This window comes from Schistocerca serialis, chromosome 1 (assembly GCF_023864345.2).
Source record: "Schistocerca serialis cubense isolate TAMUIC-IGC-003099 chromosome 1, iqSchSeri2.2, whole genome shotgun sequence".
NCBI classification, from domain to species: domain Eukaryota; kingdom Metazoa; phylum Arthropoda; class Insecta; order Orthoptera; family Acrididae; genus Schistocerca; species Schistocerca serialis.
The window spans coordinates 1024710264-1024734628 of record NC_064638.1 but is presented as its reverse complement, the minus strand read 5'-3'; the positions used below and the strand labels follow the sequence as shown (position 1 = coordinate 1024734628).

Here is a 24365-nt window from a genome sequence, read left to right as displayed (position 1 = left end):
AGATCCTTGACAGTGAGCTGGGGCTTATTTTGAATATTTCATTAAACTATCATGGAGTGATTCAAATTACAATTTTTTGAAACATATAACTCATAAAATTAGACTTAAAAATTGTATATTTTATTTACAAGTTGTGTAGATTTTTGACAATTCTGTACAAAACAGTAAATCTGCAAAGATTTCCTCTTGAAAGATGCTCATCTCTTTGGACACAATAGATATTACTTCGATCAAGCACTGTACACTATTAAGGAGCGCCTACTTTTTGCACAATTGCAGTTTTAGGAATTGATCAATTAAAGAATTAGTATTTTATTATGTTTGTACTTCATGATATTTGAATGCTTGCAACTTGTTTTCTTCTACCCTCATATCTGATGTTTTAACTCCACATCACGTTTCATTGCTGTTTTAGGTTGTCAAGTTACTTGGTAACTTCCATCTAGCGCAATTCATGATGTGTTTTTATATATTTTACTGACTGATATATTTTATGTTTGTTTATGTTTAATGCTCTGCTATCTCCTGAACACGGATATCATTATTGACAAGAACTAGTACTAGTACAGAGGCAAAATTTGAGTCCTAAGAAATCAAAATATATTTGTTTTGAAACAACAACATGGAAAGACTCACCACAAGAGGAGGTGTCAGGTAGCATTCAGGAACAATGAAAAAGAATGCTAGGAAATATTCAGCATCCAGACAGTTCTCAGAAGAAGAAACACACACATTCACACAAGCGCAACTCACACACACGTCCACTTTTTTCATTGTAACTGTCTGTGACTCAACACCTCCCATATGTGGTGACTGTCAACCTATCCTTTCCGTGTTGTTGTTATTCCATTCTGGACTTTTTATTTGTTGTCAAAATATTCTTTTACAGAACATGTTGGAGATGTGGGAAAAAATTTATCAAAATTGATGGTTGCAATAAAATGACATGCACCTGTGGGGCTCTAATGTGCTACATTTGTCGCAAACCTGTAAATGGTTATGATCATTTTAATGAAGAAGGTGGCACAAAGTATCATAAGTAAGTATATTATGTTATGTTGAATTTCTTATCATAAAAGGGAACAATTATCTGGATAATTTAGCAAATGCCTCAGACTTTATTTTTGGTACTTGTTCCATAAATTCATCAGGCAAGTATTTTCAGTCAATTATCTTTCTGGCAGGTACTCTGCAATGCCTACATTCCAGTCCTTCCTAAGTGTATCTATTTTCTGCCTTCCTAATGGTTTCCATGCTCGCACTTATAGAGGTATTAACTAATGTCCAATATCCTTGATATCAATTTGTTGCAGAATCTTAGAACATATTCTGATCGCAAATGTAATTGGGTAGGTATCTTGAACAGAATGGCCTCCTCCATGTAAATCAGTATGTATTCCAAACATGTCAATCATGTTAAGCCAGACTTCCAAAAAGCATTTGCCTCAGTGTGATTATATGAGATACCAAGCAGACTTTGTGACTGGATTGAAAATTTCTCAATTGGGAGGATGTGGCATGTTACCATGGATGGGGAGTCATCAACAGATGTAAAAGTAACTTCAGATGCACCTGAGGGAAGTGTGTTGGGATCTTTGCTGCCAGATATTTATGACCTTATACACAATATTAATAGTACCTTCAGACATTCTGCAGATGATACTGAAGCGAGATCGTGTGGTATCTCCACTTACAGTCATTCACGTGCAGTGAACCGGCTTTATCGCCGCGCCCACGCACTATGCTCAAGGGAGAGGCTTGGTGACAAAAAACGACTAAAGCAGTTTCGGGACAGGACACATTTATTCTTCCTGGCGTTACAATAAATGACAAATACCATTCGTCGCTAATGTCTGTCCATACAGGTGCGTTGCACTGGGGGCACAGCTCGATCACCGATCCCGGAGGGTATACACTCCAGTGATGAGCCGTGGCGCGACCGCGTGGACCAAGTAAGACAAAAGGCCACGTCACTGAATGTTCTGCTCCGGGCGCGACCGGAGGTGCCGTAATGTCCGCGAAGGAGCGAAAGACACTTTAACAGTATGGTGCACACTGTGGGACGGCGACTGCATTTACGACCACGCGTACGCATTTACGCCAGAGTCACGTTGACTCGACGCACGTGGTCTGCGGCGGGTGAACTGAGAGATGTGTGTCGCATCGTGTCGATTAGCTCGCACTGTCCGCCTGCTTTTGTCCCTGTGTGGTACGGTGTGTCACGCACCGTTGCTGAAATTCGGCGTAACGGTACAGCTGCTGCTACTTGTGTCGGCAGTGCTGTAGTTCAGCCCTTCGTGCATTGGATGGTGCTGCCACCTCACAGATCCCCCCTTGGAGAGCGGAGCTCCGTAGCTGCGAAAATGCAGCAATCGTTCGGTGGCGCACGTGTGTTTAAAGTTCGCGCACTGCGTGATGGCAGTGTGGCAGCGGTGGTGGGTGTCGGTCGGCGTTGGAAGGGAGGCGGCCCGTGACGTCAGCGCGCCGGGCCAGTGAGCGTTCGCAGGCGTGTCCTTGCGCTGTCAGCTAGTGACAGCAGCAGCAGGCACTGGCTGCAACTGTCTGTAGTAATGCGAGTGAAGGCGCCCATTGCGGGTCATTGATGGTGACGTCTCGAAGGCACTTGCGCGAGTGCGGTACTGTCGGAACTCGAACGTGGGTCCAGGAGCTGCTACGGACAAGCCGGGTGGTGTGGAGCGCGATGTCCGGAGCTCGACGGCAAAGCGAATGCGGTAAACTGGCGCGGATGCCAATCCGGCCTCAATGCCCGATGCGGCGGAGGCAAAGCGACGCGAACGTGGGTCCAGGAGCTGTGACGAATGCAGAAGACGGTGTCCAGGGCTCGACTGGAGTTACTGGCCGAAGGCACTTGCAGCTGGAGGCCAGATCTCTACAGCTTACGGCGGCTCGTGGGCGCCAGATTCTGATGGCGTTTGGCAGCTCGGACGCATGATTGCTGGTTTGGGTGTTGTGGCGTGCTTGCGATGCAGCACGGCCGTTTGAATCGGACGCGGTGGCTGGCGCGCATGACATAGTCCACTGGCAGCTGTGGTGGGGGCGACCGGTGCGCCTATGGTGGGCACGGTCCGGGTGGCCGTGCCAGCTGCCTGGGCGTGGCGGTGGGAGGGGCACGTGGCGGTGCGATGACAGCAGGCTGCAGCTGTGCGTCACCGGCGGCTATGAGTGCGGGTTCCATCTGACCGCTGGCAGAGGGAGTGTCGTCCGTGTTCAAATCTTCTGCCGGGTCGAAGAAATGCGTGGCTGATGGACCGGGCAAGACGTAGGCTGGTTTGATGCGGTCGACTGACACTGTCGACGGCTTCCCGTTGCACTCGATGACCAGCGTTCCTCGGGTGATCACGTGGTGCGGTCCATTGTAGGGCGGTCAGAGAGGTGGCTGTACTGCGTGGGTACGCAACATGACGTGCGTGCAGCGCTGCAGGTTGGCGTGGACGAATATATTCCTGGTGCCGTTCTGCGTTGGTGCGTGCGCTCGGAGGCCGGCCATGTGAGTGTGCAGACGTTCTGCCAGAGTGGGTGCCATGGTGTCATGTGGGAGTCTTACATCTTCGACAAAATCGCCCGGGATTGTCAGAGATTGCCCGTAAACGAGGTCGGCAGGTGACGCGCCAATCTCCTCCTTCAGCGTTACTCGTAGGCCGAGCAGCACCAGTGGGAGCGCCTCTGGCCATGAGGTGTTGTGGTAGGTTAGAGCGGCTTTCAGAGTCCTATGGAACCGTTCGACCATGCCATTCGACACCGGACGGTAGCTGGTTGTCCTGTGTAACCGGGTGCCACACAGTCTGGCGACGTGCATAAACAACGCGCAGTCAAACTGGCGGCTGCGGTCAGTTGTCACATGACTGGGACATCCGAAGCGTGCCACCCAGGTGTCGACGAATGCGGTGGCGACGGTCTCGGCTGTGATGTCCGTGACGAGCGTTGCTTCCGGCCAGCGAGTGAAGCGGTCCACCATAGTTAGGAGGTACTGCTTGCCTTGTGAGAGAGGAAACGGGCCAACGAGGTCCATGTGAACATGTGCAAATCGGCGTGTCGCGTCCAGGAGGGTGCCCACGGGTGCGTGGGTGTGCCTCCCGACTTTGGCGCGCTGATATGCAGTGCAAGTGCGCGCCCATTTGCGACAGTCCTTCCGAAGCCCGTGCCAGACGAAATGCACGGCCACGAGTGTCGCAATGGTGTTGGTGCCAGGGTGTGACAGTCCGTGGGCACGGTCGAAGGCACTGCGCCGGAATTTCTCTGGGAGGAACAGTCGGTGCGTGCCGGTTGAGATGTCACACCAAATCATCCGTATGGAACCGGGGTCAGGCACCAGCTCCAGTTGCAGGCCGCTGGAAGTGTCGTGACGGAAGCGGTGAAGTTCTTCATCACTCTCCTGTACTTGGGCCACGTCCTCAAAGTTCACAGGGGGTGAAATAACGGCACACGCTTGGGACAAACAATCGGCGACGATATTTTCTATCCCCGAAATGTGTCGGATGTCTGCCGTGAATTGCGACACGTACTCTAACTGCTGGAGTTGGTGCGGTGAACATTTAGTGTGGTTGTACTCGAACGCGTGGGTAATGGGTTTGTGGTCGGTGAAAATGACGAATGTCGGGCTTCTGTGGACGGTCGGAAGTATTCCACCGCTGTGTACACCGCAAGCAACTCTCAGTCATAAGCGCTCCAAGCACGTTGCGAATCGGAAAGCATTTTAGAGAAAAAACCGAGAGGCTGCCAACTCCCGCCGACGCGCTGTTGTAACGCCGCACCGATGGCAGCCTGGCTGTCGTCCACGACTACAGCTAAGTCCGCGTCATGTACCGGGTGCGCGAGCAGCGTTGCTTCCACGAGATTCCTTTTTGAGTCCGTGAAGCTCTGTTCCATTGCGTCTGTCCAATTCATGAGGGTCTTTCCTTTTGAGGTAGGACCTTGTAACGCCTTAGTCAGCGGCTCTTGCACGGCTGCGGCGTTGGGCAGGTGTCGACGATAAAAGTTCAACATGCCGAGGTAACGTTGTAATTCTTTGTGCGTCTGCGGACGCAGCATGTTCAGTATTGCTTTCACTTTCTCCGGTAGTGGTGTCGATCCAGTGGGCGTAATAAAATGGCCGAGGAACTCGATTTCTGTCACACCGAACTCGGAGTTAGTGGGGTTAATAACGATGTCGGCTTCACTAAGGCGCTGAAAGACGGTCGTTAAGTGGCGGCGGTGGAGTTTGGGCGACTTGGAATACACCAGGATGTCGTCGAGGTACCCGAAACAAAATGGCAAGCCGCGCAAGACGCCGTCCAGGAACCACTGCCAAGTCTGGGCAGCATTCCGAAGACTGAAAGTCATAAACAGGCTTTCGAAAAGCCCAAATGGCTGTTTTTTCAATGTCTTCGGGCGCCACCGGAATTTGGGTGTATGCCTTTGTGCAATCTATCTTGCTGAACACTGCGCAGCACGCCAAGGCGTAGCTGAAGTCTTGAAGGTGTGGGACTGGGTATCGGTCCAGCACCGTTCGCGAATTAAGGGTGCGATAGTCCCCACACGGGCGCCACGAATTGTTTTTTTGGGCACTAAATGCAACGCCGATGACCATGGCCTGCTTGATGGTCGCACGATGCCTTGCCGCAGCATGGCCTTGAACTCTGCCTTTGCTGCTGCAAGTCTGTCAGGCGCGAGTCGACGTGGGCAACACGATGTGGGGGGTCCGGGTGTGCTTATTATGTGGTGCAACGTCAAATGTTTGATGTCTCTCGGTGCACCGGGTGGGCGGGTGAGGTCGGGGAATTGTTCAAGGATGTCATCGTACGGTCCGGGGCACTTCACGGGTTTAGCACTGTAGCATGCAGCCTGCCGGCACTGTCCCGCTATGTTTAAATTTGTTGTCGTGTCGATGAGCTGGCCGTTTGCGATGTCGGTTAGCAGCCCATAGTGGCCGAGAAAGTCTGCGCCCAGGATCGGCTCATTGACGTCGGCCACAGTAAAAGTCCACGAGAATGTGCGACGTAGACCTAGATCTATATTGCAGCTGTGTGTGCCGTAAGTTTTAATAGCGGAATTGTTCGCCGCTGTAAGGCAGAGTGCCTCAGCCCCCTGTGGTCTCGTAACATAGAACGGGGGAATATCGAGAGGTCCGAACCCGTGTCGACGAGGTACCCCACTCCTGCCCCCCGTTCCGCAACAAACAGACGCTTCGATATCACACTGCAGCCGGGTGCGCCTAGGTCCCGTCGCAGCTGGCGTTTGGGTGCAAGCAAGGAGTGCGGCACCTGGTTGCTTCGTTGCCGAAGCAGGCGTGGTACCAGCAGTAGCCGCTTTGTGCATGCTCTGACGTCTGCGGGGTACCGTTGGAGCAGCTGTTGCTGCGTTGCCAGCTGCACGAGCCGCGCCGTCTGTCGCCGGTACCATTGGAGCTGCTGTTGCTGCGTTGCCAGCTGCACGAGCCGCGCCGTCTGTCGCCCGGTCTGCTGCCGCTGCGGCGCGTGCTGCCCTCTTGCTGTGAGCATGCCAACCGGTCGACTTGCGTGGAGAGAGCTGCCACCTGTGCGGTCAAGTTTTGCACTAGCTGGTGCAGGTCGGCATCCTATGCGGGTGCGGGAGGCGCGTGCCGCCACGGAGGTGGGGGGACGGAGTCGTAAGCTGCCGCAGCCGCGGTGCTAGGCGCCATTGTCAGAGCATCATGCACCCTGTCGGCCAAGTTAGCGACGGCGTCCAGCTGCATCTCCGTCTGTACGGCTATCACTGCCTGCACCTGAGATGGGAGGCTGCGCACCCAGATAGTGCGTAACAGCTAATCTGGCACCATATCAGACTGCGTGAGGCTCCGCAAGTGGTGCAGGAACTGCGAGGGCCTCCGATCGCCACATTCCTCTTGCTGCAGCAGTTGGTGCACTCGTTGTTCCTCGGACGACGAAATCCACCGGATCAGCTCTTCCTTCAGCCATTTGTAGCTTGACTGCGTCAGCGGGGTGGTGATTATATCCTGCACTTTGTCCGCATAGTTCTGGTCCAGCTGGCTCACTAGGTGCCCAAATTTCGCCAGGTTGCAGGTCATGTGGTTGCTCATAAATAACGCCTCCACTTCGCTGAACCACATTACAGGGTCGCGCGGCCAAAAGGGAGGCAGCCTGATCAATGCCCGTCCAGCGCTTGTCGGCGTTCCGGCGGTCGTAGGAGGCGTCGGTGTGGCGGGTATTTGTGCGCCAACATTGTCCTGAGCTGTCTGTGGCTGCGCAGCATCCGCGTGTAGTCCGTGCTTGTAGCTCACTCTCTAGCCTCGTGTTGTGTGCGAGCAGTTCTTCAATGGTCTTTTGCAACTCCTCTAATGTCGCCATCTTAGTTCAGAGTCGAATCCTCGTACTAGAGGAAAGTACACAGTGAAAATAACACGACAAGGGAAACACACGAAAAAAGAATAACACTAAGCAGTCCACGTATGTTTAAACAATACAAAAAAAAAGAGTTAGTTAAAAAAATTTTTTACTATGGAGCACTGTTCGGCGCAGGCATATACGCGCAAGCCTACTTGTGGTTCCACGTCTCTCGTACCGACGAACTTTCGTCACCACTTTTCTACTTTTTTTTTTTTTGCCTAAGATCACGTCGGGGTCACTAGTGAAGCGGGAACGTGTGGTATCTCCGCTTACAGTCACTCATGTGCAGTGAACCGGCTTTATCGCTGCGCCCATGCACTATGCTCAAGGGAGAGGCTTGGTGACAAAAAACGACTAAAGCAGTTTCGGGACAGGACATATTTATTCTTCCTGGCGCTACAAGAAATGACAAATACCATTCGTCGCTAATGTCCGTCCATACAGGTGCGTTACACTGGTGGCACGGCTCGATCACCGATCCCGGAGGGTATACACTCCAGTGATGAGCCGTGGCGGGACCGCGTGGACCGAGCGAGACAAAAGGCCGCGTCACTGAATGTTCTGCTCCTGGTGCGACCAGAGGCGCCGTAACTTCCGTGAAGGAGCGAAAGACACTTTAACAGTATGGTGCACGCTGCGGGACGGTGACTACATTTATGACCACGCGTACGCATTTACGGCGGAGTCACGTTGACTCGGCGCACGTGGTCTGCGGCAGGAGAACTGAGAGACGTGTGTCGCGTCGCGTCAACTAGCTCGCACTGTCCGCCTGCTTTTGTCCCCGTGTGCCACACACCGTTGCCGAAATTCGGCGTAACGGTACAGCTGCTCCTACTTGTGTCGGCAGTGCCGTAGTTCAGCCCTTCGTGCGTTGGACGGTGCTGCCGTCACAATACAGTTATCTGTAATGATGCACTGTGTGGGAAAAGCTACATAAACATTCAGTCAGATACTAATAAGGACCGAGCGAGGTGGCGCAGTGGCTAGCACACTGGACTCGCATTCGGGAGGATGACAGTTCAATCCCGCGTCCCGCCATCCTGATTTAAGTTTTCCGTTATTTCCCTAAATCGCTCCAGGCAAATGCCAGGATGGTTCCTTTCAAAGGGCACGGCCAACTTCCTTCTCTAATTCGATGAGACCGATGACCTCACTGTTTGGTCTCCTCCCTCAAACAACCGAACCGAACTAATAAGGTTTCATATTGGCAATTTTATTTAAATCTTCAGAAATTACACACTTTACAAAACAAAAGTTGTAATCAGTTAACTCTTACAAGTACCTACCTGTAACAATTAAACAATAGAAACTTCAGATAGGAACATCAACAAAGTAGGAAAAGACCGATCGCTACTTATTGTAGAGAAGACTCGACAATTTGCAGACAGGCACAATTAAAAGTGTCTTTTAATAGAGCATGTCTGTAACTTGACGTGTGTTCTTTACGGTAGGTTGCAACCTATCTTTTCCTACATTGTTGTGTGTAACAATTTGTAGAGATAATAGATGAAAAAATCACATAGGCACAGATGTAGGTAAAACAAATGGCAGACCTTGGTTAATTGGTAGAATACTATGGAAATCTAATATCTGTCTACAAGGGAGATTGTTTACATTGTGTGAGGCCCATACCAATAGTACTACTGGGAATAGGACAGCACAAACAATCACAGGTTTGTTTGGCCCATGTGGGAGCATCATAGAGATTCCCAAACAAACTGCCCTGTAAAATGCTGGAATATACTGCAAACTATCCTGTGAAAGCCTGCTTAGTAAATTTCAAAAGCCAACTTCAAGCAATGAATCCTGGAATAGACTAAAATGCCTTCTGTATCACTCCCTTAGGAATTCTCAAGAAAAGATATGTTCTCCATAATGGAATGAAATTGGAAAAAGGCCAAAGAAATAAGTGTTACAATGGAAAGTATCATTTTCAGCATACTTCACAGTGGTTTGCAGTATAGATGTATATGTTGCTTCTATTTCGATCATTTGCTCACTTGGGTTTCAGTAGATGCCCGGTGATGCAGTAAAACAACTGCTGCAATGTATCTAGTAAATTTGCTCTAGTAATAATCATGTAAATTGTTTATGTAACACTCTGATATTAATTGAACTGGCCAATTGTAACTTGAGTAACAGATCTGATTTTAATGTATTTTACTGTAGGTCAGTTTGGAGTGCTATGAGCAGGCAGCTCTGCTGGTATCAAATAATGAACTTCTTCTTGCTGGGTGGGAGATAGAACATTGTATGAGAGCAGGGTGAAAAATCCTTGACTCTGGACTCTGCAGGGAGGTGTGACTGATATCAGTAGAATGTTCATTTTGTTGTATAGGCACACTTTGTACAATAATGTATGTCAACTGTTAAATCATCAACAGAACTGTTTTGTTCATACTGACCTTACCTACGAATTGATAAGATGGAGTACTGTGTCCACATAAAATGCGTTGTTTTTAGTGGTTTGTAACCACATTAAAAGTTGGAAAAGGCTTATAAAGGCTGCCCATCTTCATATTCAACATTTGGTTGGCATGTATCTGAATTGAGAAGGGGCTGTACTTTTCTGGAATACAATATAAGTGAAGGACTTCCCAAAGCTTCCACCCAAATGAAATCTTGCAAAAAGTCCCCTTGTGGTGTGTGAAAACCTATGATAATTGCATATGAAATAGCTGACCTTTAGGAAAATAAAAATAAATAACAATTCTGTGAATTACTGTGAGAAAGCTTTTTGCAAGTTGAGCTTTATGATTGTTGAATGCTGACTAAAAGCTAATTTGGAAACAGTTTTATTCGGACTGTTTTATAAACACCAACTGGTTCTGTGCACAGGTTTGTACCTGTGGGTCCATCAGTTAATACCAGAAACAAAACAGTGGGTGAAAAATCCACAAAAGAGGGAAAGTATATTTTGGCCTGTGTTCTACAGCATGCTAAAGAAATTATTCCCATTGATTACTTTGTAAAGGAGAATGTATCTGTATTGTGAAGGAAAAATCCTCTTTAATCAGGAGAATGAAGGGTGCTTTGCTTTTATACAAGTCCCATGCAGCACATCTGTTGGAGTACCTGCAGAAATAGCAAACGAAAATAAACTGTCGTACAAGACTGTGCTACAAAATGGGGAAGCTGGTGAAAATGTCAGTACTAAAAAACAGAAGTAAAGTCACCATAGGTATTGGCAATGAAAATGGAATGCTGTATGACGAAAAAAGATCCTGGTTCCACCTTAGCAATCTAAGGGTGGCAGTACAATTGACACTGTAGCTAACTTCTTACAAAATGCTTTTCCAAGTCACAACAGTTCTACAGTTGAAAAAGTGGAAATGAAAGGATTAAATAATAGCTTTAAAATTGGTGTTTGTTTTGACTTAAAAGATAAAATAATGGACAAGTATATATGGCTCAAGGACAATGTGGTAAAACGTTTTTTATTCTGGAGGATGTTCAGACAGTGCTGCAGGAGATAAACTTGCCCAAGACCAAGAATATTCCAGTTGAAAAGAAAATATCACCACTAAAAAGAATGCAACTGTAGTTAAAGCCAGTGCAAATGTGCAGTGCCTTACAACAAAAACTTGTACATTATCATTGTTTGTTGAGGAAGTGAGACTTGATGTATTATGTATATGTGGACACTGGCTAGTCCTACCAGAAACAGAATACTGCAGATATATAGAATATCTGGAAATAGTGAATGTGTAGTGTAGAGAAACTTTTACTCATGGTGGAGCATCTGTGTATATAAATAGTGAGCTTAGTAGAAGTACTACTACTACTACTACTAAAAACTGGTTTACAATTTTCCTTATAATACCAGTAATATAATATACAGTACTGACTAATTAAAGAATTAAGTAATTAATAATTTTTCTTCAAAAGTGACAAACTTTTAAGGTTAACAGTCCTAAGTACTTACTCTCTCCTGCTGAAATTTACAGGTTGTTATGTATGAATTCTTCTTCTGAATAGTAACATTTCTGGACTAGTTTCTCATATAAGTATTTTTTCAGTATTTCTAAATTTATGCTGAGCAATTCTCTTCCTTTCACTTTGTTATAAGTTTTCATACCCATATAATGTGGAGTTTGAGTGTAAAGTTTTAAATGGCGGGTGGGCAGCATAAAATTATTTTGGTTTCTGGTGTTGTAATCATGTTGAAAATGATTTCCTACAAATAAATCAGAGTTGCTGTGTACAAAGATAATCAGCTCATATATGTATAGTGATGGAACACTTAGTATTCTCAGATTTTTTAGGAGTGGGCGACATGAGTTTCTTCACCCTACATTGTGTATATTTCTAATGATGGTTTTCTGAAGTTTTAGTATTTGACACATACGGTTTGAGTTACCCAAAATACAATTCCATACCTTATTACTGACTCAAAGTAGCTGTGATAGACTACTTTTCTTATTCCCATACTGGTAGCATTGTACAATATTCTCATTGCATATGCTAGCCTATTTACTTTATTTGCAAGGCAATGTATGTGTGACCCCCATGATAGATTTTTATTTAGTTGCATTCCTAGGAATTTCACACAGCTAGCTTCCTGCAAATCCTCGTTTCTGTTACTTACCTGAATAGCATTTAATTTTGCTTGTTTTGTTTTAAATTGCATTAACTGAGTCTTTTCCATGTTTAATTTAACCCATTTAAATCAAACCAGGTATCTAAATTCTCTAAAGTATATAATACAGTTTGTGGAATTTGATCTGTAATGTTACTTTCAATGATTAAAGATGTGTTATCTGCAAATAAAACTGAGTGACATTCAATATTAAGTGACAGATCATTTATGTAAAACAAAAAAAGAGTGGGACCTAAGACAGAACATTGGGGTACTCCATGTGAAATGGTTTTCCATTTTGAAGTATAAGTTCCTCTCTCTGTGATGTTACAAGCACTCTTTGTCTTCGACTGGTTAGGTAGGACTTAATCCATTCTAATACCATGCCCCTAATTCCACACTTTTCCAGTTTACAGGATAGCAAGGAGTGATTCACTCTATTGAAGGTCTTTGATAGGTCACAAAAAATTCCTGTGGCATGCAGTGAGTTTCTAGAGACAAGCTAATTTTATCAACAAAAATTATTTATAGCAGATATTGTGGTTTTGCCTTTTTGAAATCCATACTGATTTTTTGAGATTATTTTAAATTTTTCTATGAAATTTTGAATTTGTATGGTGACTATCGTCTCAAATATTTTTGACAGTGATGGAAGAAGAGACACTGGACGATAGTTTCCCATGTGTTGTTTTGTGCCTTTTTTGAATAGTGCCTTAACTACTGTGTATTTCAGTGTGCCTGGAAAATAACCTTCTTGAAGGGACTGGTTAACTATTGTAGTTAGTGGCTGCACAGTTATTTTGGAGACTGTTTTTAACACTTTTGTTAGTATCCCATCCCATCTTGCTGATGTTTTACTTTTTAGTGACAGCATCACATTTTCTATATCTTTTCCAGTAGTTTTTTTAATGTATTAAAAAATTCACCATCAAGTTTCTCACCGTTGAATAAATTTACCATGTCTGGATACTCTGCTAGATTGAAATTAGATTTGTTTATATTTATAAAGAATTCGTTAAACAACACAGAAATTTGAGCAGGGTTTACAATAGTTTTATCCTCTACCTTGATTTCAGAAATACCTTAGTGCAAACAAAATTGACTTAAATGACTTCTGTGTGGACTTGGATCTAGAACTGATTGCTTGGGGGCCACCAGATGTTAACTTAATTATTATTTCTGTGTACTTTCCTTCAAATGACAATTTTGAGAACATCGGCAAACTGGAAAGCTGTCTGTGTGTGACGAAGAGACAGCTTTTATGAACTTGGTAAGCACCTATGGATTCTTTTTAGCAAGTTATCTACCAACAAGAGGAGATGTCTGTCTTGATACAATTGCCAGAAACCTAAATATCTGGGAATACAAAGTAAGTGTGGTTGACCCTGTGCTTACAGATCATAGTGCAGTAATCATGAAGCTATGGACAAACTCAGTAAGCACACAGCAAATTCCCAATTGGCATTCAAATTATGTCCTTGGATATAGAATTATTACAAAGAAAAGTTTATATGAATTCAAAACTGCAGTGTTTTCTACAGATTGGCATCAGATGTCTGAAGAATTGGTTCCAAATGATACATTCAGTGTCATGTTCCAGACCCTTAAAACCAAATTGATAAAAATTTTCCACTAAAACCCAAACAATGCCCAGTTGCTAAATCAAAATACAAACAGAATACTGTCAAAGTATAGAGCTGGTGTAGTGCTAGATTAGCTAAAATAAAATGCATTGTACAGCTACTAAATGATGAAGTCAAAGCCACTAAAGATATTGGCATTAAGGATGTACAGAAAAGAAGTAGAGAAAGCAAAGAAAGAAAGCAGTTCCTGGTTTGTTGAAGAAGCTCACAATCATTGCAAGGCAGTGTAGAATCTGATCAGTGAAAATAGGGAAAAGCTCACTTTGTGCTTTAATTCTTGCAGTCCAGGTGAATTTAATGGCTATTTTATAAACCTTGTGGGAAGCTCAGTAGGTGAAATTCCTGACTGTGGAGCAAATTCTGCAGTTCATGTGAAATTTGGAAATAAATGCAGCATGTTAATGTGGAAGAGACTGTATTCAAAGGCAAATAAAAATAGTAAAAATAGTAAAACATTCAGGAAACCCTGATGTTTACAGCACGTCCTGCACTACATTAAAACTGTAATCTGTGAAATTGCTCTACCAGTGACAGTAGTAGTAAATAAATGCCTCCGTGCTGGGGATTACCTGACTTAAAAAAAGTAGAAAAAACAGTAACAGTTTATAGGAAATGTAATCCACTTCAGTTGTCAAGCTACAGGCCTATACCTATAATACCAGTGCTTGCTAAGGTGATGGCGTCTGTAGTAAAAGATTAGCTATTAAGTTGTTTTAAAGGAAATAACCTCTTTTATGATATGCAGCACAGCTTTTGGAAGAAAGTCAACTACAACAGTAGCAGTAGACTTAATTACGAATCAGGGTTTTGAAGACTAGGTGTCCTACAGTACTGGTAATTATTGAGGATGTAGTTGCTTTCAGGTATCCAGGAAGTATGGTAAGTTAACCTAGAAAGAAAACATCAAGGATGAAATTTCAGAGAGAATAGAGGGCCTGGAAAATTGTTAAGAACTTTTTTACTGTGTATGAGGCAAAATTAGAAATTGGGAAATACCTGCAAAAGCAAACATTATCAAGCACAAGTCGTATTATTTGCCAGTTTTGACCTACACTTCAGAATATTGGCCTTGGATAAAGAAAGATCTAAGTAGAATACAAGAACAGAGATATGCTGGCTATGAGAAATCCTGGGTAAGAAGAGAAGGGACAGGATAAGGTATGAAACAACACAATACACCCCTTAGATCAGTCCCCTAAAAGAAACTATGTAGAGAAATAGGTTTAAATGGTTTGGACATTGTAATAGGAGTTAGTGAGGGACACTTCATGGTGTTCGATACTGCCCAAGATAGCATTTCTGTATACCACCTGACCCACATTACATAGAATACAGTATGTAATGAAACATCTTTTGCTTCATAATTTGTGATTAGATGCTAATGCACACATTATATACACAATGCAATATAACTAATTAACTTACAGGCCTTCAGATTAACAGTAATTACCAGAATCTGTAATTGCCAGTATTGCATTATTTCGGAATCAGCTATTTGATAAAAGTTATGGGACAACTAATTATGTAACTGTTGAGACAAAAAGTGAAGATGTCATGATAACATAAGAATCAAATTCCAACTTTGAAATAATTAGCAAATTAATCACTAAAATTTGATTATTTTGTGTACCCGCGCGGCTGACACTGATAAGCCAAAGCATTATGACCACAGTCCACCCTAACATTGGAGGCTGCCTGGTGGTGTTGTGGGCATGTGACACAGTAACAAAAGTATGTAAGTGGAGCAGACACAGATGGGGAATCACCCTAGCAAAGATATAAAGTTCGGGCTGAAAATGGAGAAAACCATTGAGATAAGCAACTTCGACAAAGAACTGATTATTATTACACAGTGCCTGAGAATTAGTATCTCAAAAATGGCGCAGCTGGTTGAATGTTCATGTGCTATGGTCGTGACCATCTATGGAAAGAGGTAGAATAACAATGAAAGTACTACTAGGCGCTACATGGTTGGATGTTCACAACTCTATATGGAATATGGGGTTCAGAGGCTTGTCTGCCCTGCAAAGTAGGATAGATGATGATCTGTGGCATATCAGTCGAAAGAGCACCATACTGGTGCACGGACAATTGTTTAGGAGCACACTGTTCATCCTACATTGTCAAACATTGAGCTCCTCAGCAGACCACTCCTAATGTTCATGTTTACCATTGACATTGTCATTTATGATTGCAGTGAGCATGGGACCATTGGGATTCGACTGTCAATCAATGGAAATCTTCAGGTGAGTCACATTTCTGCTACACTAGGTCAATGGTCATCTCCACAAATGACATCACTGAGGCGAACGGCAGCTTTAAACATGCAGTGTGTCATGGACGCAGGCTGGTGGGACTAGTATTATACCATGGGTGACATTCTCCTGCAATTGCTTGGTAATAATCAAAGACATGTCGACAGCTGCGAACCACCTGCATCCCTTCATGCTTAATGTTTTCCCTGACAGATATGTCATCATTCAACAATATAATTGTCCATATCGCTGAGCTTGAACCATGCTACAGTGGTTTGAGGAGTGTCATAGTGAACTCAAGTTGATGTCTCAGTGACCATATTTGCCTGATGAAGTCCTATGGAACCTATCTGAGTCACTAAAGATGACTAACAAACTATTATGCAGGGGGTCATAATGTTTTGACTGATCAGTGTGTTTTGTAATGAAACTTTCTAATTATAATTCAGTAAATCTATTTTGTACACAGTGAGACCAAAAGGGCATGTATTGTCAAGAAAGTATATCAGCTGGGCTGCATGTTAAACCAAAAGAGAAAGAAATGCAGGTTGTGTTGTTGTTCTGTGATGGAAGGTCTGTGTAACAATGCTGTTTTGTAAAATGTTTGACTGTCAAAACGAAGATTTTCTGGAACTGACTTTAATTTGAAATACGAGAACCTCACATATTGACTTCTCAGGACTATCTGAAAATGGATTAAGCACCCTAATGTACAGTTTCTGCAACATGGTGGAGATTTCCGTTATAAAAGCTAAGTAGTCAGCCTTTTAAAGTTTATTTAAATTGGTACCACCTTGTTATCAAGTTACTCAATAAGTGTTGTGAAGTTTAATTAATTAATCAGATGATGGCTATGTTTGAATATGTCAAAAGAATGGCACAAAATAGACTTCCAAGATGAACCCTACAGTGTACAGAATGTGGACAAAGACCCATTGGAAGTCAACAAACAAGACGGAGAGAACAGGTGAATTATTTGATCTGAAGAGTAGTGGGAGAAATGCTGAATGGTAGACTGTGGGAGAAAAGAGAAACATTGAAGAGGCTGGTTGAACAACCTCCATAAGCAGAAACATTTCAGGAAGATGAGGAGGAGGAAGAAGAAGAAGAAGAAGAAGAAGAAGAAGATTGCAGAACTTGGATTTCTCCTTGCAAAACAAGATCATACTCAGACAGCAAGATCATACTCAGACAGACACTGAGCAATTTAATATAAGAAACTTTGAGAAGGTTACACAGAAGAGTGAAAATAAGTACCATTATTTTTTCAAATATTATGATGAATGCAGCTTTATAATCATTGCCTCTCCATTTGTGCCTTGTCATGTGCAGTTTATGTCAATGCTTATCACTAACATCTTTTGAAAAACGTTAATTATTTGACTTTATTAAATCATAAAATGAATGGAATAAGTCAAAACCTGCATGAAAAAGGCAAAGTCAGTTGCCAATGACATACACCCAAACAGCCGTGATCACTTCATTTTGGAGTGCTTAACAGGCTCTTCTTGTTGATTATCCTGGGCAAAGGTTAAAACGATCTGTCTTGAATATTATGGTGTTGAGTGTAATGCGCCTGCCAGCAAAGGAGCTTTTGCAATAGGTAAGTTGTGGGATTTGAGTATATCCCAAATTATATAGCATGAGCAATTAAGTGTGTGGAGTAGCTTTGCACTGATTCTGTATAACGTGCATTTTTGTTCATATGATACACACTGTTAATATTGCAGTGTGGGGTGATATCACATAACTATCACAATGATCTGAACTTTGAAATAAGTCAAGAAGTCGCTGAGGTACAAATTAGTAGTTATTGATTGATAATTTATCTTATTGTAACATTAAGTTATTCCATCCCTTTACACTCCAAAAGCAGAAATGATTAACTGGCTTTCATGAAGACATATTCTATTTCATGAAGTTACTTGCAGAGCAGAACTTACCTTCCTTAATAAAAGCAACAAGGAAAGATTCCAAACGTTAATAATTCATACTTTCCTTTCCAAAAATGGGCAAGCAAATCCTTAGATAAAGTTATAAACTGTCAAACTCATTTGAGCTAAGTGAAAGAAAAATATTATATTCATGCTGAATGATGCAATTAAAATATTGGAGAAAGATTTTGTGCAATCGATAAAGTATAATTGGCTACATTACAACCATGATCAGAATTACAAAGATCTTCTAGTGGAACAAATTACTGACACAATGCCTTGACACTAATAGGAGTGGAGTAGTCCCATGTGACAGGTGGCACTTGCTACTATAATACTGCTTAAACGGGCAATAATATGGTGGTGGGGGGCACATAACCTCCTGAGTACTGTTCCCCTTACGCAGCTTCTTTCTTTCACTGCTACCATCTCCAGCTACACACTTTATAGACATATTGACACGTTAACCTATATCTTAAAGAGATATATGGCTAGAATAGTATAAAGTCCAATGATGAGGCTATGGCAGTGTTGAATGGGTATTTAGCCGAATCATGTATTTGGATGGAATCCAGTCACTGGGAAAACAGTGGACATCATGTACAATGATGTAAAGAGAGACTGCATCAATAAAAGAAAACTATTTTCATGCATAAAACAGAGTATCACTCTTACAGCAAGAAATTCTCATATTGCCGTATTCAAGAAAAACTCTACATGAATTTTTAACCTTAAGCTACCCTGGTGGGCAACGCATTTTGTACCAAATTGAGGAGATAAATTATGTTTTTGATACCATCCATTATGAATATACAAGGCTTTATTAATGTGGTAATCTGTGTGTGTTGTTCTGAATATCTGATCTGCTCGTATAACAATTTTCCATACTCATTTACGCAAATACTGGGTTGGTCCCCAATCATTACTGCACACAACTTCCCTCCCTCAGGCTGACTGGTGAGAGGAAGGGCATCTATGCAAAATTTAAAATAGGTTTGCCAAATCGTGAAATGAGAAGACCCCTAATGATCGGATAAATGCTAGCGAAGAGAGTATTCTGAATATCTCATCTGCAAATGAACACTTTTCCCTCTTAGCCAAACATATGCCTAAACTCTGTCTTTTGAAATTACATTACTGATGGAGCTCTCAGCACAGTTTTTAGTATTAATCATAACACAAATGCAGAAATGACGAATGTAGAAATAAATGAGTGCTCAGTTTAAAACTGATTTAATTCACTTGATAGAGGAATTGCTTACTGACGTAATTGGGTACCCATTAGATACTGTAATGAAAGAAAACACCTATGGATCACTATTTATTATTGTGATTACTGATCTGAGATGGAACAGGTCATCTTCAGATCAAAAGCAAGTGCGACAAATCACATTTAATCTGGATGGCTGAGGATAGAATATTAAATTACAACACTAGGTTCACATATTGAATATGCAGAAAAATGCACCCACCAGGGACAACACCTTAGTGAAATGATGAACTGTGCAACACATTTGGGAGTAAAGTGGTGGTCATTCTGATCTGTAAGAGGTAACAGGGTCGACATACAGAAATATAAACCTATATCAGTGGTACCAGTGTTGTTTGCTTCAGTCCAAAGATGTATGGTGCAGCTCTCAATGCTAGTATATCTTGTGCAAGCCTCTTCATTTCTGCATACTTACTGCACCCTCCATCCATTTGAACCTGCTTGCTGCACAGTTCCCTCAGGATGTGTCCTATCAACCAGCCCCTTCTCTTAGTCAAGTTTCACCATGAACATATTTTCTCCCTGGTTTGATTCAGTACCTCATCGTTAGTTATGTGATCTACACATCTAATCTTCAACAGTCTTCTGATCACCACATTTCAAAAGTTTGTTTTCTTCCTGTCTGAACTATCTGTTTCCCAAGTTTCACTTTCATACAAGGATGCACTCAAGACAAAATATCTCCAGAAATGATTTTCTAACATATAAATTTGTATTAAATGTTAAAAAACTTCTCTTTCTCAGTAATGCTTTTCTTGCTGTTGCTAGTCTATGTTTTACATCTTCTCAGCTGAAAATGACTGAAATAATTTTGCTGCCCAAATAGGCATTTTTATTCTACTTCCTTCAGGATTGCCTGACTCAGTTTGTCTACATTCCATTATCTTTACAGTGAACATACAGTGCGTAGTGGGGCGATCACTCTGTTGCAGAAATAATTCAAAAGCCAAGATCGCTTAAATACTGTTTACTGGATAACCGGTTTCAACACACTAAAGGTACCATCATCGGATCTGTGAAGATTTAACTGTACAGGTTTAAGGGAGGGCTTACATGAGTTACACTATATACATTACTATTAGCACAGTACCACATACCTGAATGTAGCTCAACATTAATGAACCATTTGGATATAACGATAATTGAGGCAGACCAGCTGATATAAAAAAAAATTAAAAACAAATGCTCTCATGGTCATTCTTTTCCATCAGATATGTAAAACCGAAGTAACAAGATAAAACTATTTGGTACATGACCACTGCTCGACTAACAATGGTTGGCATCACACTGCCCTATTCCGTGCCAGTTTACCTGCTGTGATTCTAGTGGTTCACAACCGGCCACTAGATAGTGCTGTCCAAGCAGTGCACACACAGTCCTACGGTATAACCACTCATTACTACTACAATACAACTTTACTATTACTGCTAATCAAATACCCATGCAAAGAACACTTTCACATACACTTACTGTGCATACTATACATGCTATAAACAGACTATACATACTATAAAGTACATCAATTACAGAGTAAAAAAGGCGTTATCCGTATTAGCACCATACAGAACTACATATTATAATTTACCCTTATTCATATATGGAAGCCAGGAATGTACACATAGTAAGCTGTTCATAACATGACTTAGATACAATGTGACGAGTGACTAAAACCTGTATGCTGGACTTTACCTGCCTGGGCACCGAGGTCTTAGGTATCGTAAATTCTAAAAAATTACTAACATGCTATAAAAGGCTCTCACCATCTATACACTCATTATGAACGTAGTAGGGACTGACTATGAAAACCTGCATAGCCAAGTCAGAAACAAACCGAGGGGGCAGACATGCACACCAAGATGCACAGTCACTCCATGTGCGCTCCCAACTCGGTCCATCCATTCAACATACCGAATGGGGAATAATGGAAAACATATTACCATGATACCAAGAAAACCCCATTCTGGCTGGCCATACACAAATATATCTGAAGAATATAGAAAATGTGATGAAGACACATTTGGCAGGCAATGGTAATCGTCAAGCAAAAATTTACTGGCCAGGCTTACCAACTACGCGTCAGACCTCATAACAAGCATTTACCATAACATGGCAGGCCACGCCCTGCAAAAAAAGTCATTTATTGGTCATGTTGTTTTTTAGGCATCTTAAAACTTACTTTTCTGGTGTGTACAGTCACAGATCAAGCACTGGTTGCTGTTATTAACTTATTCCAATAAAACCATTGTTCATTGACTTAAGCGTGTGGTGTGTGACATGGTAGAAATGATGTTTGTAATTTTATAATGAACTTGTTTATTGCATTTTTTTATAATTAGCTTTCACCTAATATTGTGCTACTGTGTGAAAAATATTAAGAAAAGGATACTGATCATAATTGAAGAGCCACAATTGACTCAGAAGTTCAGTATTGCAGAAACATGTGTAGTGTATTATTGTGGCAAATTAAGGATAAAGGAGTGCATTGTTACCAAATTATTGTATTATTTGTGTAACAAAATCTACTTGTAGAGCTAGTATTGTTTCACGTGAACAGTGTATAATAGGAACAAGAACTGTACATGTGAGGAAATTGTATTATTGTAAAAAGCATGACAGTGATTTTATTTGAACTCATGGTGTTTTCTAATTGTAGTAATTTTTAAAAATTGTCAATCCTTGTTCTATTGTATGTCTAATTGTAGTAATTTTTAAAAACTGTCAATCCTTCTTCTATTGTATAATGTGTGTTAAAGGTTAAAGTTTGTTGTCAGCAAAAATGCTCTGATGTTTCCAGTTACTGATTTATTTTCTTCTTTCTTCTCCCTTAAAGGTGTCCACTGTTCAGTAAAAATGATGACCTGCATGTCAAAGCTGTTGAAGAAGCTGCAACAAAGGCTAGAAATGAGACTCTAGCTAAGAATCCCAATATTCAACTGAAACATGATCCAACACTCATACTTCCAGAACGGACTGAAGAAGATGTTCCTGGTCAACCTAATGTTCATTTTATGTAGTGTGATGAAAGATAATGAAAGATCTGCTCCACCAGCTCATCTGATACTCTGCTCACCAGATTTTCTTCATTTACAACTTCTACCAGGTGGTATAGAAGAGCTGAATAGGCTTGGATAATGTGTCAAGTCAGTAGCTCCAGGACTTGACAAATGGCCAGAAGTGTAAGGAAATTAGGACTGGACTGCGGCAATGTGTCAGTATGTGAGGGCAGGGATGGCAGGACATGGCAGAGGCAGCACCAGCAGCAGAGGTGCATGCAATGGCAGCAGCAGAGGCAGAGGCATTGGTGGAGCAGAAGCGACAGCACACCTGGAACAGGCCAGGGCGGCAGCAATGGGATGAAGGTAATGAGCTAGAGCTGCAGCAAGGGCACGAAGACAACAGGGCAGAGCAGAAGCAGTGGGAGAGAGCCAGCAAACCATGGGGTCAGCATGAGATTAGCAGGCTGGGCCAGCAGCTGCCGCTGACAGAGGATCAGCTTGTAGGTCAGCAGAAAGACTCACTAATGGATTGTCCAGTGACTGTTGCCCACTAGTTAGATTGAACTCCACACCAACTGGAAATAGCAGTGGCTCAAGATCAACAGAGACTGCAAGAACCTTTGCCACAGTAGAGAAGATAAAGTGTCTTTTTAATAATTGAAATAATTTGAAAAAAATTGTGCCAATAACATATTAAGTTTTCATCACGTAGTGTTACTGATCAGGATCCTATCTTTTGGGCATCTGTGTCTCACTATAAGTTATATGTGTTAAGACTATCTGGAATAAAATTATGTAAATGAATGGGTGTTTTACTGATTAAACCAGTTTACAATTTAATCATAAATGTGTTTCCAGTGTGGAGATAATGCATCAGGTACAGGCTGAATTGGATCTGAGTCAACTGTATTGTATACTGTCAATAACAGCTGTCGGTAAAAGCCATATATGCACAAATATTTAACATTTTTTCCTTTACATCTCTCTCTGTGAATGTACAACAAAACAATTTTAAACTATATGGTTTGTGATAATCTCTCTCTCTCTCTCTCTCTCTCTCTCTCTCTCTCTCTCTCTCTCTCTCTGCACAATGTGTATGCACGTGCATGCATGTAACAGTATATTTGTTATGTCAATGGTATGGTGCAGATGTCTGTTTTGTTCATTCTGGTTGGGATTGGGTTGATCTGGGGGAAGAGACTAAACAGCGTGGTCATTGGTCTCATCGGATTAGTATTGTCTCTCACATCCGTCATAGAGTCAGGATACCAAGTGGCATTTGTTGATCTAACTGCCGCCTTCGACACTGTGTGGAGGAAAGGCCTTTATCTACGAATTTCTCCACATCATACCCTGCGGAACAATGGCTCGACTAATTAACAGCATGCTAAGTGATCGGAAGTTCCAGGTAATCACTGGAAGCAACACAAGTTAGAAGAGGAAGCTGAACAATGGATTGCCTCAAGGATCAGTTCTGTCACCCTTACAGTTCAACCTATATCTATCTGATCTGCCTGACACTTTGTCCAGAAAATACTGCTATGCCGATGACCTGGCTCTAGCCGTAAAACATCAGGAAATGAAGACAACAGAAGAGATTCTAGCCAATGACCTGTCTGCATTAGATAATTACTTCAAAATCTGGAGACTCCAACCCAGTGTGAGTAAAACAGAAGTGTGTTGCTTCCATCTGAAGAACCGGTTGGCGAACGTAAAACTGGAAGTAAGTTTCAGAGGCAGAATTCTTCGTCACAATCGGAACCCAAAATATCTTGGTTTCTTCCTGGATCATACACTATGCTTCAAACAACACCTTCTTAATTTAGCTCAAAAGTTGAGGACTCGAAACAACATCCTCCATAAGCTATGTGGAACTACCTGGGGATCTTCAGCAACCACCCTGCGATCTTCAGCTCTGGGCTTGGTGTACTCAAGTGCTGAGTATTGTGCGCCTGTTTGGATGAACAGTCATCATACAAGGCTTGTTGATACCCAGCTGAATACGACAATGCGCATAATATCTGGTGCAATCAGATCTACTCCAGTTTATTGGCTTCCACTGTTAACTGGTATAATGCCTCCTGATCTACGCAGATGTACTGCCTTATGACAGAATTTCACAAGATCTTCAGGCATTCTAACCTACCCATGCATAGCGACCTGCCACTTTTAGATCGTAAGAGACTGAAATCATGCCGTCCAACTCTGTGCTATGCTGCTGACATGGTTGCTAAGCATTTCAAACCTCTTGAAGAATGGAAATGTCGGTGGGAAGCAGTGACAGATGAGTACCTGCATAACATCTTCTCAGGTGCTAAACTTCC

The 24365-nt window shown here is 42.6% G+C and overlaps 1 protein-coding gene across 1 annotated transcript in view; it reads left to right on the top strand.

Annotated features, from left to right (window-relative positions):
• Positions 1–22845, top strand: part of LOC126455048 (uncharacterized) — a 157730-nt gene extending 134885 nt beyond the window's left edge. Inside the window, exons 7-8 of the mRNA XM_050091145.1 lie at positions 890–1039; positions 21876–22845. Of these exons, the coding sequence (XP_049947102.1) occupies positions 890–1039; positions 21876–22059 (334 nt within the window). The 3' untranslated portion in view covers positions 22060–22845. The remainder of the gene's footprint in view (positions 1–889; positions 1040–21875) is intronic.
• Positions 22846–24365: the final 1520 nt, after the last annotated feature.